Source organism: Spea bombifrons, chromosome 4 (assembly GCF_027358695.1).
Source record: "Spea bombifrons isolate aSpeBom1 chromosome 4, aSpeBom1.2.pri, whole genome shotgun sequence".
NCBI lineage: Eukaryota > Metazoa > Chordata > Amphibia > Anura > Pelobatidae > Spea > Spea bombifrons.
Window position 1 is genome coordinate 78,251,105 of NC_071090.1, and position 18,011 is coordinate 78,269,115.

Consider the following 18,011-nt stretch of genomic DNA (forward strand, 5'->3'; position numbering starts at 1 on the left):
TCTTATAACCACATGACTAGGAAATTTAATGGAAGGTTTCCTTTGTTTCTCCAAGATCCCTGGTTGAAGATTTTTTTCCCTGGGATCGGGAAGCCGTAAGCAAGTGTTTATAACACCTTGGAAAAGATGTCCCTGTTGTGTTCTACCAGGCTGCGCATGATCTTGTTCTGCTAGAAATTGTTTACAACACTGCAGTTAATATGTAAAGCTATTATTAGAAACATCTAAGGGGCGAGTAGCCTTTTAGAAGTGTGTAACGTGGCAACGACATGACGGCTCTCCGGAAAACCACAGCAAATGAATTGATAATAAAACCTGTGTTATTCCCTTTATTAACTGTAGGAAGTCGTTTTATTTTTCATCTACACACAGTACCTTCTGCTATGTACAGGATAACTGTGGTAACAAGAATTTAACTTCCCAGTAATGTCTGTCAGTTCTAGACAATTGAAGAACAAAGATCCTGCTACACAGAGGATGTTAATGTGTCCCACACACACACTGTTGCATATTATTTTTTATAAGTGTGCGTGACTTAATTTGTGGAATGATTTAATGAAAGGTTCAATAAAAACAACTAATGGAGCCTGTTCATTCATGGAAAGCGTGCTTGATGTATTGAAAATCAGGAATCCTTTATGTTACTAAATGATACTTCTTTCTCTTTTTCTCAGCTGCCTCACTAGCCCCACAGGGCTGTTTACATGCATTGGACAATTACCCCCCTTTTTAGTTCTAATTCCATATATAGGACATTAGGCACCGTATCCGCTGAGCGGATGCTTTCTGTTCGCCATACACTCTCTGTGAATTTTATGATTACTGCCGGACCACTTGTATTGTGAGCTGATTTATGACTTGGGATAAATGATGTCATTCTTCCCTATCACATATATATTGTGTAAAGTGCTGTTCACGGGTTAAAGCTGCTGCTCTCAGGGATTACCCTGGCACTTAGCGGGGTTACCGTATTAAACCGGTGTCCAAGGCAAGCACCGAGCCTTCTGTAAGCAGGAAAAGTGTCGCTGACCAATCAAAGCGAGCCTTCTGTCGCCGGCGTGACGTCACCCAGCAGGAGCCTTTTAAGAAAGCCCGTGTGCGCGCGCCGCTGATTCGCTGAGAGGCAGCTCAGTTTAAATCCTGCGAACACCATGGCAGAACCGGGCGTGCGGCTTTACCGGGACCTTCCCAAAGTGGTGAGATCGGTGTATTAATCGGTGCTCACTCCATAACGCGTATCCTTAGTGCATTGCTCTCATGATTTAATATGTATGCGTCGGGGTTCGAGAATCGGTTGCTGTTGAGTTATTTCATAAATAATGTCGTGTATGTAGAATACTGACCATGTTTCACACATCGGGCAATAAAATATTTCCTAATACATATTTCTGGCCTTTTAATACTTGTACAGTATGTGATGTCATAAATCGCTCTTATTTCTGGAAGTGCTCCCCAACGCCTCATTGAAACATCATTACAGGTTCTGCAATGCCTTCTACTTGTAATCCTGCGGGAGGCATAGATTATATAAAGCAGATCTATGGAATCTATAACTATTGCTGAATATCTGTCATGTCACAGGGCTATTAATCACCTTTTTCATGTTTTATGTTTTTTGTAATCTTTGCATGATTTATTAGTGTTACACATTGGTAATACATTAGAACGTCTTCTAGATTGTAAGCTCTTTGAGCAAGGTCTTCCTTGCCTTTGACTTGGCCTGATAAAGATAATGGTGTCCCAGTGCTGAAAAGCAATGAAAGTGTTTTAATGTCTGTCTGTGTTCCTTTTTTTTCTTTCTGTGGCTGCAAGTTTGTCATGCTTACCAGTGCTTGTTGTAGAATGGCGTTGAACATAAGCATTAACATGTAGCATAAACAATTGATTTGTTTGTTGTATGCGGTTGGTGTTTCATGTAAGACCTGCCGTCATCTATGCAGGCACCGTATCTGATCCAGCCTGATGTCACAAGTCAACATGCAGAAATTGCAGGACCCAAAGTTTCCCAGATAATGGATTCTCACCTAATATTTATATACAATATTAAGAGAAAAATGCATGTCTACTGTGTGTATGTGTGTGTATATGTATGTATGTGTGTATATATATATATATATATATATATATATATATATATATATATATATATATATATATATATATAATGTGTATGTGTGTAATAAATATATATATTATATATTACACGCAATCTACTTGTCATTCCAGACAAAATATAAGGTTCATTGTTAACTGCGAGTACCTTGTAGCGGTTGACTGGGAGTTCTTATTGGTACGGCATTGATCAATTCTTCTTGTTTAAGAATGCGTCGATGGGCAGCTGCTAACCTGGCTGTGTCCACAAGGTTTCATGTAAAGATGTAACATTGTCTTTTCTCTTTTGACATTATACAGTATATTTTTGGTTTTGGCGTGTTAATGGTGATGTATTTCTTGAATGAAGTAGGGTTAGACAGAACGCTGTATGAAACATGCGAATAGCCTCTCTGGATATGATATCTTATCTTTAAACGTACAGAAGCTTCTTACAGAACATGTGAATTCTTTCGAAAACAAAGCATGTCAGAGCTGACATTTTAGAATGTATATAATGCCTTCCATTAGACGTGAGACCGGTACAAATTATGTGAAAGTATTTTTTTCAGTTATCAAAGTAATCATGTCATTGCACGATATCTTACTTTTTTTATTATTATTATTGTAGCTTTTGCATCCTAAGACCACTAATAATGCACATAAAAAATAAAGTGAAAAGTAAATGACTTGTTCTTATATTCTCTTTTGTGTAGGAACTCCACGCACACTTGAATGGATCCATAAGTTCTGCAACCATGAAGAAGCTGGTAGCCAAAAAACCACATTTGCAGATCCAGAATGGGATGACAATGATAGACAAAGGCCAGAAAAGGACTCTAGAAGAGTGAGTGTTAAGGATATTTCAAGGATGGATGGAACCTCCCTTAATGAGCATTCAACTTTGCCACATACACTGAAGAGAATACTCCTTACATCATAGATTAGGGAGACTGATCCATGCATGGCAATAGTGTACAAAAATAGGCAGAACTACTGGCTGGCGTGAAGTCACCAGATGGATCTCTTTCTTATTTACATTTCTCTTTTTTGTGGTAGGAGCCAGATAGAGGGGATTATGCTCAGAATGATTATATATATATATATTGTAGCCAGCAAACAAATGTATTGCTGCAATATTATCTTTGTTTGGGATTCTTTGCATATGTCCGTACTTTGTTATTGTGGAATTGGTAAGCCTTCTCATGCATTCCCATCCTGTAACATGCGGAACACTTTCTGCTTGATAAATAAAACGCATGAAGTCTATTAAACATGCATTGCTGTACAATATTCTGCAATTTAGTTGAGGTTAATTGGTATTTAATGGATGATAATAACTTGTATTTGTTTGCAGATGTTTTGAAATGTTTCGCATTATTCACCAAATTACAGATACGGCAGAAGACATATTATTGGTAAGTTGGCTCCGTTTACCTGTTTAAAGTAAAACTAAAGGTGTGCGTGTGCGAGTAATAATCTAAGTAACTTCTGATTGTATCTCATTGATGCAGTGCCACTTAATCACTGCTTTAATTGTGGGAATTAATATTTCCTCTGAATGTATAATTACACAAAAGCAAAAATGTTTTATTTTTTTTTATTTTACTTTTTTTTTTATTATTATTATTATTTTTTTTTTTTTTACTTGACCAAGGCAAAATTTTAATTGATTAGAAGACAAAATGATATTTCTAAAGCTGCATTTTGATTGAAGTGTTACACTCAGGGAATGCACAGCGGGACTTTCCACCGCACTTTAAGCTCCTGAGCATTTATTATTATTTATTGTTTTATATTCTGTAGCTCAGTACAATGGGTAGACAGGACATAACAAGTAGTATGTAACGGAAACAGGTGAGGAGGGCCCTGCTCAAACGAGCTTACCATCCAACCTCATTTTTCAGTTTTTCCCAAAACTAAAATATCTGTTTTCTTGTTTTGTCTTCATAGCTAGCCCAAACACGATGATCATATTGACCTTGAGTCAGTATCTGTAAATGCATTTGCAGCTCCTAATCTTTGGGGCTGGAATTATACTGTGCGCTTTGTGCAAGGACAAACAGAGCTGGGATAGATAGATAGATTTTTTCCCAAACTAAAGGTGATAATTAACAATATATAGGTAACAGTGTGTGTTATTGGGGTGAAGATACCTGTGGAATTGTCCTTTCTATCCCTACAAGGGGGGCCACATTTAGTAGTTACCCGCAGATTGCTTTATTTCTTCCCATTCTTCTGCATATAACAAATGTTCCCAGGACACTGCTAAGCCGGTAGCTAATTTGGAATGTAAGCAGATAAAACATTGTCATGAAGACACTGACTGAACTATTATTTATGTAAAACCAACGTAGCTGCCCATTTGGTGGGATTTTATTCTTCCATCCTACCGGATATTTGTATTCTTAAAACACTGACATGTTTAGGTCCCTCTGCTGCATGTTATATTTGTTCTATTTCTCTGTTTACTTATCCAGGTAACTAAAGATGTCATCAAAGAGTTTGCCGATGATGGTGTTAAATATTTAGAATTACGAAGCACCCCTAGAGAGTCTCCCACAGGTACAACACAACCTTTTTAACTATAACTATCCACATGTTTTAAACTGCGCTGAATAATAAGCAAATGATGATCAATACCACAAGGTCACAGACGTATGGGAGTATGTATCTACAACTAGAGAACAGCAGGTTGCGTTTGATCTACAACCATCATGCAATTGCTGTGGATCTTGGCAACCTTCACTTGTCACTAATGCACAGCTTCATGCCTTTATTATATTCGGTAAAGAACCCCTTTTCCTGTATAAAACCGTTGTGATCCTTCATAGGTATGACCAAAAGGATGTACGTGGAGACTGTACTTGAAGGTATCAAGCAATGCAAAGAAGAGGAACTTGACATTGATGTCAGGTAAAACATGCCATATATATTATAAAGAATTTTTTTTTCTTTTGGCAGTTTCCACCCCCGACCGCACACTTCTGTTTATTTTTGTAATGGATGCTTCAACTTGGTATAACTATTCTTTTGATGTAAGGGGTATCCTGCACGGTGTTGATACACGATACACTCTGTACATCTGCTAGGTTCCACCTGCTTTGGCTTGATGGTTAATTAGCGGATTAAGCAGGCTAACATGCCATTAGTATGCATCACTCCTGAAACTTTTCAGTGGGGGATAAAGAGCTGGGAGAGGTCATTAAAGGTTAACTAGGGGAAATTAAATAAAACCCATTTAGGCACATGTAGTATGTTTACACAGACACAATCTGTATTGGTGCCAGTGTTGTATTTTTCCACTGGCACTGCCCTGGGTCCAACATCTTTATAGCATTAAAATGCAGTGTGCTCCATAAGACGCTGAGTGTCGAGATATGACGTCATATCCCACCGCTATATGTCCTAAAGGCACGTGGCACCTTTTTAATGCCGCCTACCAAGGCTGTGCTGGCTCAGTGTAAATAGGCTGGTTGGAGAGATCAGATGAGAAATCAGCCCGTTTTGCAGCAGGGGGTATGCATGTCATCCCAGGACAAGATAAATCTACCAACCATCTAGTAGTGAGAAGACTGGTCTGCATTGATTTAATCACATTATTGGTTTTCTGTAAGTGGGGTCCGGTATTAAAAGGATTGTGGTGCAAAGTGATTTTATCAAGTAACAACCAATTGAATGTTTCTGCTGATTGGACCATACCATTGGCGGCTGTTGGGATGAGAATGTTTAAAGCTTTGCACTCTACTTTTTACACAAAACCTCTATTACATTGAGGTACTTCTTGGCTCTGCAATGTGTGCATCTGATCTGTTATTAGTAACGCCTTCAACTGTGTCACACGGACATCTTTGAACGCTTAATGTGTGGACTCAAAAACTTTAGTTATGGTCAAAAAGACTAACAATTGACCAATATAGCTCAGTTGGCGTGTTTATAAAGCATATTATACTTGCATTGGTAACTTGCCGAGCCACAACTCCTAAAGTGTCACTGATCATGATCCTATTAATCCAATGTTATTTTAGTTGAGTTTTCTTTGGGCCTCTAAAAGGCCTATTAAAATAACAGGATTAAGTGAGATTCTCTCACTAAAGATACAATAATACTATTTGGCAGTAGTCATTGTGTTTAAAAATAAATAAATATCCAGGCTGTGCTACAGCAGACTGGTCACAATCTGCAAAACACTCTGTACCTGATATACATTTTCTGTTTTTTCAGGTTCCTAATGGCGATTGATAGACGAGGGGGCTCTACAGTTGCCATGGAGACTGTTAAACTTGCTGAAGAATTTTTCCATTCCACTGATGATCTCGTTCTTGGTTTGGATCTCAGCGGTGACCCAACTGTGAGTTTCCTCTTCTGATTTTTTTTTTGTTTGTTTAACTTAATTGACACAAAGAACATACAGACTGACTTATTTAATTAATATAATTAAATAAGCAGTGGGGGATTCACGAATGACTGTCATAGAATGCCTCAAGGAACAGATACCAGAAGAGGTGAATTATTTAAGGCGGATCTGCCTATGTCACTGCTTACTGCTGTTGTGGGATACCACGACTAAAAGGCTTTATCTAAGATGAGCCATCTGCTGCGGGGATATAGGCATTAGTGAGATAATGTAGAGACACAAACAATAGCGATGTTTACGTGGTTACGCCACAAGTAAATGTTTGCTAACTTGTTTCAAAACACAGGCTGTGTGTATTAAAGTACGTGTAAGAAATGCTATAGCTATAGATGTCTGCAGAGGTAAGGATACTACTGTGATATTCTTTATTTTCATTCTGATTTGAAGACAACCTTACCAAAATGAAGAGATATTTGTATATATAAAATGGTTTTGTAAGTTAGCAATTTTAAAACTGCATCAAGTTTGAGCACAGATTCCGTAATGGCTGGTAATTGACATTTTAAACTTTCCTGAAAAAAACTTTACAGCTACTTTATAGAATTTTAGATTCCAGCCATCATACACCATTTAATACGTGTCATATTGGAGGATCTTCAAGTTCAAGGAGATCTAACAAGATTTCAATGGCAGCGCTTTCTTGCTAGTAATTGGCTGTTGAAAGCAGCCAAAAGTGGCATCGTATCCAGAGAGCAGGGTGGGGATTGCGGTACATTCATTGGAGTCTTTTATTTATTTATTTTTTCTTTCTTTTCTGGCAGGTAATGCATGCACATTATAGTTCTTGCAAATCATTCTGTTGATGGGAGTTGTATGGGAGATAAGGCTGTCCCTCCAATAAAGCCTTTGCGGAAGCAAACTGTTATCCCTTAAGACCTCGGTCCTTAAAGGGTTATGTCACTTGCCACTGTAGGTCACAGGCTGTGCTCATTGAGCTCCTCTGGGGTTATAAAAGACCCCATAGTGGATCTCTATACATTGAGTGTTTATTAAAAGAAAATGCCCAACAACCCTCCTCAGTTACCTAAAATAAATGTAAAAAATAGAAATGTACCAATAAATACTTTGCTGACTATTGCGTTGGAAAATAAAAATACAAGGGTTATAATTAGTGCACGGAAACATTTCCAAATGCCACCATTTGAAATACCCCGAGGTGTCTAGTTTTCAAAAAAATATAAATTGATGGGGTTAAATTGAATTGGTTGGCTTCAGAGATGTCCCGAATAGGACTGGGGGGGTTGCAGGATGACCAGTTTAAATTAATGTGGCCCCTCTTCCACCCGAAAAAAGAAAAAAAAAAATCCCTACAACAAAATTTGACAAAGACTGGTGGTAGAATTAGTGCATGGAAAGCATTAAAATACCACTTTTAAATACCCTGGGGTTTCTAGTTTTCAAACATATATGGTTTCAAATGTGTCCCAAATAGGTAATGGGGCAGTATGACCAGATTTGAGAAAAAAAATGGTTTTGAAATAGCAAAACACGTACTTATTGCCCTGTAACTTGCTAAAACACTGGGTATTTCTAAACCCAGGACAAATATTAGCATCTGTCTAGCAGGTTTTTTCATTTTTTGTTGTTGTACACATGTAAATAAGTCATGAGGTTTTTTTGTTTCTTACATTTTTTTAAATTCTCACTCCTTAAGGGGTTAAACATGTTGTCGCATCTTAATTCATATAACTTTTTAGGTACTTTTTCTCTTCTTTGCAAGTACATGGAGGAATTAATAAGAATCACCCACCAGCTCCTTGGCTTGCACATCTAATGCTTGCCAGTGTGCACAAATGCTGTGTGTAGGGGTTGCCACGTTTAAAGGGAGCACTAAATACAAATACATCTAACAACTTCACCAAATAGTGCAAATGCAAACGTTTAAACAGCTCCTATGTATGCAGGCAGGAGTAGGGACATAAGGCTTTTTCCTCCACAGGCAGCGAGCTTACGCAGGTCGGCCGGTCCGCTGATGCTGCCAGACTCCAGAGAGCGTTTGGGGGGGGGGGTTGGGGGTATTAGTGACGTCATGAAATGAAACATCACCCCCAGCGGCCAGCCCTGCAAATAATACAGAGTCTGGCAGGGTGCTCTAAATACCGGCCATGTGGCAACCCTAGCTGTGTGATGTATTTTTGTTATGTCGCTAGGACAGAATTTTCAGCTTTTGCAAGAGGTCTAAAGAGACCCTCCATGATTGCATTCAAAGAGTTCCTAATGACTTCAATGTAGGCACTTTCCTGCCAGCAATTGGCTGCTTCCAGCAGAGGGCCTTGTGTGCTGCAGCTTCTACTAAAAGTGCGTTTTTTGTTTCAGCTAAAAAATACTGGCACTAGAATATCCCTTACACGCTGCGGGAGAAAAAACTGCAGACTTTTGAATGTGATATCATAAATCTGTGATACCTAAAATAGGATGTTGATTAGCTTTAAATATACAATCCATGTTTATTTTAGAATGTGGGAGCTAGAGAAATATTTTTAGAAGCCAGAAATGATACTTTCACGGGCAGTGAGAAAATTACACAAAAGCTGTGGCACCATTGCTCCTGAGATGTGTCCAGAGATTCTGGTTAGGCAACAGTCAGATCAGTATTACATTTGCTAATAATTCTTGTTCTAAGGAAGGATTGTAAAAAAAACCTTCCACTTATTTTGCCTACCAGTAGTGTCCAGGATTTAAACCCTATTGGCGTTCATCATAGGAATCAATGAATTGGCACGTGTTTCTCTGCGTGGGAATATATTGGTTATGGAGTGTCTTGACTTTAAACATCACTTGCAGAGTTTAAGGTCTCAGGACCTGAATTTTAAGTCATAGTTATAAGAATCTGGCGGTTATGGCTCCAATACCACCGCAGAATAAAGGCAAGTGTGCTTTGCCAGGCCCTGCTACGTTTACAGCTTAAATTAGTTGGGGGGGGGGGGTGATATGCAGTCTGGGATCATTCTCCTATGAGTAGCTGGGTGGCTGCTTAGAGGGGTCTCATGATGTCAGACACATAGATGCTGGTTGTGAATGTGAAGAGGAGTGCTTGGGTAAGATGGTGGTTGAGATGTGTATATCGGAGTGTCATCCTATTGAGAATTACATTTGTTTTGACTGAACGTGGTGTATGTCTGAATATACACGGACGTGGCTGAGAGTAGTCCGTGTGATTGACAGTGACGAGTTGTCAGTGTGTGTCTGGGTGATATAGGTGTATAGCCTATATAGCCACTCCCCCCCCCCATTTGTTAATCCAAATGGGCATTTTTTTTTCTGGGAAGATACTGAATTTCTGTCTCATTTTAAGATATTTTGCAGGCCTCTTGAAGTCACAAGCTTGGTGAATAAGCATGGTCTGACAGTATCAGGGCGCATGCTTGTATGTCCTTTTCATCTCTGTGGATTGGTGCAGCTCTGAAATTAATATAATTATTTCCATTTTAAGGTAGGGCACGGTAAGGATTTCATCGATCCACTCAGTGAAGCTAAAAGATCCGGGCTCAAATTGGCTCTTCATCTATCAGAGGTACGTAACTGATATTAACTCGTCTACCATCATCTAATGTGTTTGTGGATCAGGTGAAGGTGTGTGTGTGTGTGTGTGTGTGTGTGTGTGTGTAAAAATTAAAAGAATAGCATATTTTGGTTTTACGAATAAATAGAAATTATTGAAAATCAAATCTGAAGTCTGCAGAGGTACAGCCAGTAAAATGTAACACTCTGCACTTCTTCAAAGCAGTTTAAATAGTTTCTTTAAAATAAAGATCTACTTCCCTGAACATTTAACAGTTGCCGTTTTCTCACATTAACCGTTTTGTATATAAAAATCAGTGTAGTTGTGTAGTTTCGCAATTTTTTTAATAGCATGTGAAAAATTATTCTTATGTTGATCAATTTTCCTATTTTCTTTGAGCTGACGCAAGTAAGAGTTTAAGGTGCTACTTTTTTAATGGAGACATTTTATATATAATATATATATATCACCCTGTTTTATCGCAGATACCCAGTCAGCAGGAGGAGACCGCGCTTCTGCTCACCATTCCCCCAGACCGAATCGGACACGGAACGTTTATGAATAACTCGCCTGACATAGTAGAGACGGTGAAACAAAAGCAGATACCTTTAGGTATGAAAGCCACTATAGCTAATACAAATTGATTGCAGCACTAATCGTGGAATAGTGATTTTAATAAGTTAAGGGCCATATTGTGTATATACCTAGAATATGTGAGCTAGTTCACATAAATCTTAATAAAGGTTAACCTATTAGTGAACAGAGGCTACGCTGTCTTCAACATAGCCCAAAAAATGTTTTATATAATATTAGTTTGCCAGCAAATCCATGGCCTTTGTATAAGCAGTTAGGAAGTTTAGCTGTCTGTGCACTAGGAGGTTCAGATCATAAAATAACTCTCCATGAACCTAACTTTAAATAGAATTGGTGCACTTCTTCCACGATTCCATGTAACGCTTACTTAAACATACTGTTAATTGATAGACCAAAATTGGTTGTCCTGCGAGACGTTTGTATAACTGGAGCTTGACAAATCCCAGGATCTAGATGGCTCCTTAAATGTTATTGCTGCCACATTTTTACATAATCCTCTCTGGATACATCTCGCCTGTCTCATTCTACGTAGATTTCTCCACTCCTGCTTAAAACATTATAGAGCTAGATCTGCAAACTGCCTGTCCTGTCTCCATTACAGAATCTTTATCGGTGGGGTCTGCAAAGCACGTTGTCTTGATCTGTTTTGATTCACTGTCTGTTTGAAGTGAATTTATCATGTCATGACTCACGGCCTTGTGGACACACACAGAATAATGAAAATCAATTTCCATATGTTAGACCATGAACATCATCTCAAAAATAGCATTTCAAAGGAAATTGGTGAATTGAGAATAACAGACCTAGTCGGCAAAGTGGAAAATTCTGTATGATGTATTTTTATGTAGCTAGTACAGAATATTCACTAATATATATATATATATATATATATATATATATATATATATATATATATATATATATATATATATATATATATATATATATCTGTATATATATATATATATATATATATATATATATATATATATCTGTATATACAGATCTGACAACTGTGCAAATTACACATGCTATTTACTGTATGGTCTATATAACCATTAGATGTTGTATTTCGGCTGTCCTGCAGCCTCTTAAACATCTAGCTGAGTTGGTTACTTTCCAGACATATAAAGATATATGCGTAGGATCCACAAAACTAGTTTTGTCACACCTGTTTAAGTACTAGAGAGGAAAAAAGCAACACGTTTGTCCACAATATGTTTGCATGTAAAGGGTTAACCAGTGACGAACTGTACATTATTTCAAATGGTATGGCTACTAGGAGGGCTAAAAATCCTATGGTGACTCAACATATAATAACCTGATTGTTCTTTTTAATCACTCTTTAGAGCTCTGCTTGACTTCCAATATTAAAGGACAGACCGTTCCTTCATTCGACAAGCATCATTTTGGATTTTGGTACAGCTTGGGTCACCCTTCAGTGCTCTGTGTAAGGATCCCTCAATTTACTGCCTCAGACTAAATGAATCTATAGATTGTTACTGTATGAGAAGCAGTTAACCGATTGCTTTGCGGCTGTTGTCAAGCTCTTTACGATGGGTTGCTGTGAGTTATGAGAGTTGTAGACGGAGATCTGCCTGGCAAACAAGGATACGGGCTCAGCTTTTAGAAACAAATTCACTTTGGGATAAAGCAAATGGATAACACTGTGTCAAATGACGAGGGTTCTTGGCATTCATTTATTCAGGGCTGAGCTGGCCCTGCATAATGCATAGTTCAGTGATTTTATTATGCTTTTATAGAGGGCCATCCAAGCTGCTATTGTGACAGACGCTCACTGGAGTCTATAATGTAAAGTGAAGTCGGTGAGCTCTTCAGCCAGCTCCCTCTTTATTGAATAAAACCAACTAACATGTACAATGCGCTGGACATCATGGCTGGCACAAACACGTTCAATACAGTAGCTGATATGGGTTTTTGCTTTCTTGCAGACCGATGACAAAGGCGTATTCGCGACCGATCTTTCACTGGAGTACCAAGTGGCAGCCAATACTTTCAACTTGAATTCCCAGCAAATATGGGATCTTTCAGAACAAGCCATCAATTACATTTTTGCATCTGAGAGTATAAAGTCAAACTTAAAGGAAAAGTGGACGAAGCTAAAACGAGGGCTTTTGGAAGAAGATGCGTGATATGTAGCTGGAAGAAAGGACGTCTCGGCTTAAAGCTGAACACCGTCCCGGCCATAGCTATAACCTGGTAGCTTGCAAGTAGTAAAATATTACATGATATGTCTGTGTGTCATAGAGCCTACGTCTATATCAGCAGACAAATAGTTTTTATGAAGATTGTACAGCACACAGAAGCTTTAAATATATTTTACTAGGAAAAAAGTTTTTTTCTTTTAAGGTCATTTGTGTTCTTAATGTGTCACTAATGATGAATGAAAATCATGTAGTAGACTGCATATTTATTAACAATAATGTATCTCTGTCCTAGTCTGCTAATTCTAGACTTGTCATACCCCTTGATTATATGTATTGTATGAAGCGCTGCGTAAATAAAAGATAATCCTTAATTTTAACGGTACATAAGAGCCATTCAGTCCATTTTTTTTTCAGGTGGAAAAACTTACACCAGAACGTATTCAATCCTTGATCTTACCTTAGATTCAGGATAGCCACGTCGCAATCCAATGCATGTTTAAATTCCCTCATTTTAAGAGTCATCAGACATCTACCACTTCTGCTGGGGGACTTTGACATATCTACTTCGCTCTATTGAGTAATTTTCTTTACCTGTGCATGACCTAGGTTGGTTAATCGGGCTAAAAGGTAGGTGTAAAAGGTATCCCTGTTTGTGAGGCCAAGGTATTAATAGTGTATAAGACACTCTTTTCTTTAAGGGCAGTACTGCCTAATAGACAAGTCTTGTTTGTTCCATTCGGTGCCTAACAAAAGACTGATTATAAAAAATAAGTTGTTGGGTTTCAACTTGTGCAATGTTCTTGTATAAAGACCATCTTGCTGGCTGGCCTGACTTCATTTCTCCAGCAGGTGTCAGCAGACTCTTTAAAGCAGCTTTAAAAACCATGACATTTTAGTATCAGAAGGATAATTCCAAATATTCTCTGCTTTAAATAGCATGTTTCAGGTTGGTTGAGATTATATTTTAGAATGTCAGACTTTGATTGTAAGATCTTTGAGCAGGGTGTTGGTCACCTTTATGTATATGCAAATCCAAATTCTTATGGGTAGCTCAACTATTTCTTTACCCAGAATATGTTGGTGCTAGAGCGTTCAATAAATAACTCCATTAACAATGCATTATGCAGGACCACCATAGTCTTTCTTACACACGAAATGACTTGGGATGGTCCTTCATAATATATGGTTTAAACAAAGCAACAAAAATCTTTCATCTCAACATAAATAGTCAGTAGTCCAATAGTTAAGAGTGTTATATCGTGCACGGTCACTGCAACTGCATTTTTATTTGATATGAAACCACAGCAGGCCTTGGCTAGACATCTGGCGCACAGGGCAAAGGCCCTGTGGCAGCTGGCTGAAAGCATCACACACGTACCTAATCTGCCGCTCCAGGGGCAAATCGAATTATGTAATATGCAGCCACCACCTTGAAAAGCCCAGCTGCACACTACATGGGCATTAAGAACAAAGGGTGCGGGCGTGCAAATTCAGCTACACTTACGTAATCAGGCAGCCTGCGGCCTTAAAGGGCCAAGGTCACCTTGTTATCGTCAGTTGCATGGTGTCTTCAAATATTTTGCATACTTCAAAATTGTAAAGAATTGTAAAGGGGTCAAATACTTATTTCACTGAGTAAAATGCAAATCAATTTATGAAATAAAATGTGTTATTATGGATTTTTTTGTTATTGTCTCCTACTGTTCAAATAGACATACCATTAAAATTATAGACTAATCATGTCTTTGTCAGTGGGCAAACGTACAAAATCAGCAGGGGATCAAATAATTTTTCCTTCACTATATGCATTATTGCATGGTCTGCAGTACCAATATACTGTATTATGTTATTTGAATTTGTTTCTCTTTGTCATAAGCTATTTACTAGACATGTGAAAACAGGCCAACAAAGATTTTTATGTTTGTTTTTGGCCCATTCCTTTAATTTGGGAATTCACTCTCTCTTTCACGCTCTCTAAATGTGGCCCTACCTTCACTGCCGACCACTTCAGCTGTTGCATCTTCATCTTCTCCCTTGTCTTCTCCATACTATCGTCTTTCTTCGTCCGCATCGCTGCCGATATAACTGTGCTTGCAGTCACATCCCATCCCAATCCAGCAATCAGGAGAGAGGACATCACTGCAAGTGCCATCATTTTGCCCTCATGTGAACTGAGGGCAATATGGCAGCGCTTGCAGTGACATCCTCTCTCCCGATTGCAGGATCCGGAGAGGATGTCACCGCAAGCGCCGACATATTGGTGCTTTTGGTGATGACCTCTTCCCCTGATTTGTGGGGGCTCTGGCCATCACCCCCCTAAAACCAAGTGTGTCCTTGGTTGACAGTTGGGAGTTATGGGTACACACAGTAGCTCAGTTTGGTTATAGGTAGCTTTAAGAAATAATTGGATCAATATGTTCCCGAGAACACTGCCCAGTTGGCAACCTCATTTTAATAAGGAGCACCTGGAATAGTTCTCATATAAGAGATTTTATTGACATTTGGATTGGATTAGAGGCTGGGAACAAAGCGAGGAATCCGCAGATGTAACAGTGACATTGGCCAATGTTGACATGAACAAAGATTTTAGGTTATTGAAGTTTTGGAAAAGCACATAAAGTGCTGGCAGACAATACCGAGCTGATGGTCCTCCAAGCCTACAACCCCACAGTAAAAGTAACAACCTCATGTAACCTTTGATTTTCCGAACCGTTCATAAAAATACAAAATAAAGATGGCCATAACTATTCAGAAAAACAGATTAAAAGATAAAAATGCAATCATATCAGCCAAAATAGCCAATGTGTGCACCAATTGTATCAGAAAACTCCATCATAGTTTGTTCTGTATATATGCTCTTTAATGTATAATTTCCATGAATTTTACATATATATTTTATGCTTACTTGTGAAAACAGTATTTAATAAAAAAATGCACTCAGGACAATTGCATGTGCAAAAATCCTCCATAGATGCATCCTGGTGCCATGTGTTCTCCAGGTAAGTGAGGCACACACACTCGGCCATCCACGTGATTCATCAGACCAGGCCACCTTCTTACATTGCTCCATGGTCCAGTTATTATGCTCACAGGGCCATTGTGGGCGCTTTGGCCATGGCACTGACAGGTGCCATGATAAAATTCACATCAATGTTATTCTCTTCACCTGGCAGTGGTCATAATGTTATGGCTGATCAGTGTAAGAAGCACAAATGTTCTACACAGAGCCAATAAGTAAAATTAGATTTAGTTGGTACCCCACACTGACTATCCCATATCTTTTTAAGTCAATTTCCTAATGAGGTGCAAATAAACATATTTTCTCTTTCACCTGATATATATAATTTTTAGTGCATGTTGGAATGAATTTTACATGGACTCCAAACCATAAAGTATGAATAGTACACTTCCTGCATACTCACCAAAACCTGTGTTCAGATAGCAACCGTGATTGGCTGCTGTTACTACCACTGATTTCAAAGGGAACTTAGCACCTTTTGATTGGGAACAGGAGTAAGACTGAGCATGTGCAAGAACACTTATCATCCGCTCCCTGCTATCAGCAGAAGTAGCTGGTGAGAAGTAAAACGAGACAGAAGTCTCCTTTTCTAATGGCAATATCTAAATTATGTCCAAGAAAAGCAAACGCCGATGTGTAGCCAACATCAAAATAGGGATGAAGCTTTTTTTTTTTTTTTTTTTTTTTTTTGAGCTGCTGTAGGTGATTTAATTGAGTTTGATCCACTTCTCTTGCAATATCCAAATTGTTAGCAATATCCAGGAAAAAAATCCAGACAGGAAGTCCCAACAACGCCTGTGGGTGGTCCCACTGGCGGGGTGTAAAACACCGCTGTTTAAGGGGGAAATGGTCAGGGATTGGGGCGCATCCAAATGCTTGTTAAGTTCTTTTTTGAAATCATAGTTTTAAAAACCCGTAATAAGCAGCATTCTAATTTCGGTTATTTATGAAAGTGATTCCGGTATAAAGATTGAAACGGTGGTCTTTTCACCATAACCACCGATAGCATGGACTAATCTGCAGTAGCATACCATTGGCTGCCATGTTAAATAACATCACCTTTTATACACAACCCACATTTTTTCCTTAATCAACTTTAAATGAAAACTTTTTGTATATGATCTACTACAAATACATGCTCATCCCAGAAAAAAAGAAACAGAAAAAAAATTCCAGAGGGGGACTGGAATGAGACTTTAGCCCTAGGAATTTTAGACTATGTTTCACTTTCAAGGCATATAAAAATAAATCTTTCCAGAATGTTTGTTATATGTATTGATAAAATGCAGTACATTCTAGCCATACTATCAAAGTAGCAGATGTTTTACTTCGTATCGAAAAACATTTAACACAGACGCTGTAACCATATCATTCCTCACCTGTTTACAGGACTAAGAAGAAGAATGATGTGCCGGTTAGATCACACCATTAATTACGCTGTCTGGTATATTGAACAAATAAACCCGAGACCTGCCACAGCTGTTTCATTTCCTATGACAACAACCTATCAATGCCTTATTTTGCAATACGATCTGGCATTAATTATAAGTGGAAATTTTTCAAGATTAGAGAATTTTCTAGTAATGGTTTGACATTCAACAATTCTATGTATAAGGTTTCTAAGGCTGCATTTAATTGCCAAAATATTAGCAGAAGGCAAATGTACCCTTGGGAAGCCAGAGGAATTCTCAGTTTTCCTATAGTTATATATGGAAGAAAACATTATGAACTTTACCTTGGAAACCTACGTTACTTATAGGTACCTAGTATAAGGCAAACCACACATCCGATAATATGATATAACGGTAAAAAGACGCCCCCCCAAAGGCATCATTTTCCCCAAGTCCCCCTAACCCAATGGACACGGTTGTACATGTATATTAAACAAAATTTGCCAATTTGGCCAATTTCTATCAATGTCCGAATACAAGGAGGGATCCCCAATAAAACAAATTAAAGGAGAGAGCTCCTGATTTTCATTCAAAATAATGCAAATCCAGTGGACTTCTGCAAAAAAATGTAGAGCCTCTGATCACACACTCTCCCCTGATTGGATGAACAAGAAAGGGTATGCCTGGAAGCTCCGCCCCATCACAGAAGTTCATGGGAAGGCCAGGCTCACAGAGAAGCAGAGAAAGAAGACCAAGAAGAGGCAAGAGAAGGAGATGGGGACACAAGTAGTCAGCAGAGCGTAAGAAAATGTGAAAGGCCACATGAGAA

At 38.4% G+C, this 18,011-nt stretch overlaps 1 protein-coding gene across 1 annotated transcript; it reads left to right on the plus strand.

The window, feature by feature from the left end:
• Positions 1–1,098: 1,098 nt before the first annotated feature.
• Positions 1,099–13,159, plus strand: ADAL (adenosine deaminase like). The gene is made up of 10 exons (XM_053462613.1): positions 1,099–1,196; positions 2,808–2,938; positions 3,449–3,509; positions 4,572–4,656; positions 4,926–5,007; positions 6,316–6,442; positions 9,942–10,022; positions 10,496–10,622; positions 11,954–12,054; positions 12,557–13,159. Exons 1-10 carry the CDS (start codon positions 1,152–1,154, stop codon positions 12,755–12,757), a joined length of 1,041 nt encoding a protein of 346 aa, XP_053318588.1. The 5' UTR covers positions 1,099–1,151; the 3' UTR covers positions 12,758–13,159.
• Positions 13,160–18,011: the final 4,852 nt, after the last annotated feature.

Excerpts from the sequence above, each read along its gene's own strand:
- ADAL (XM_053462613.1), top strand. The coding sequence starts at position 1,152 with ATGGCAGAACCGGGCGTGCGGCTTTACCGGGACCTTCCCAAAGTG. Across the intron at positions 5,008-6,315 it reads GAACTTGACATTGATGTCAG|GTTCCTAATGGCGATTGATA; the intron begins GTAAAACATGCC and ends CTGTTTTTTCAG. Across the intron at positions 6,443-9,941 it reads ATCTCAGCGGTGACCCAACT|GTAGGGCACGGTAAGGATTT; the intron begins GTGAGTTTCCTC and ends TTCCATTTTAAG.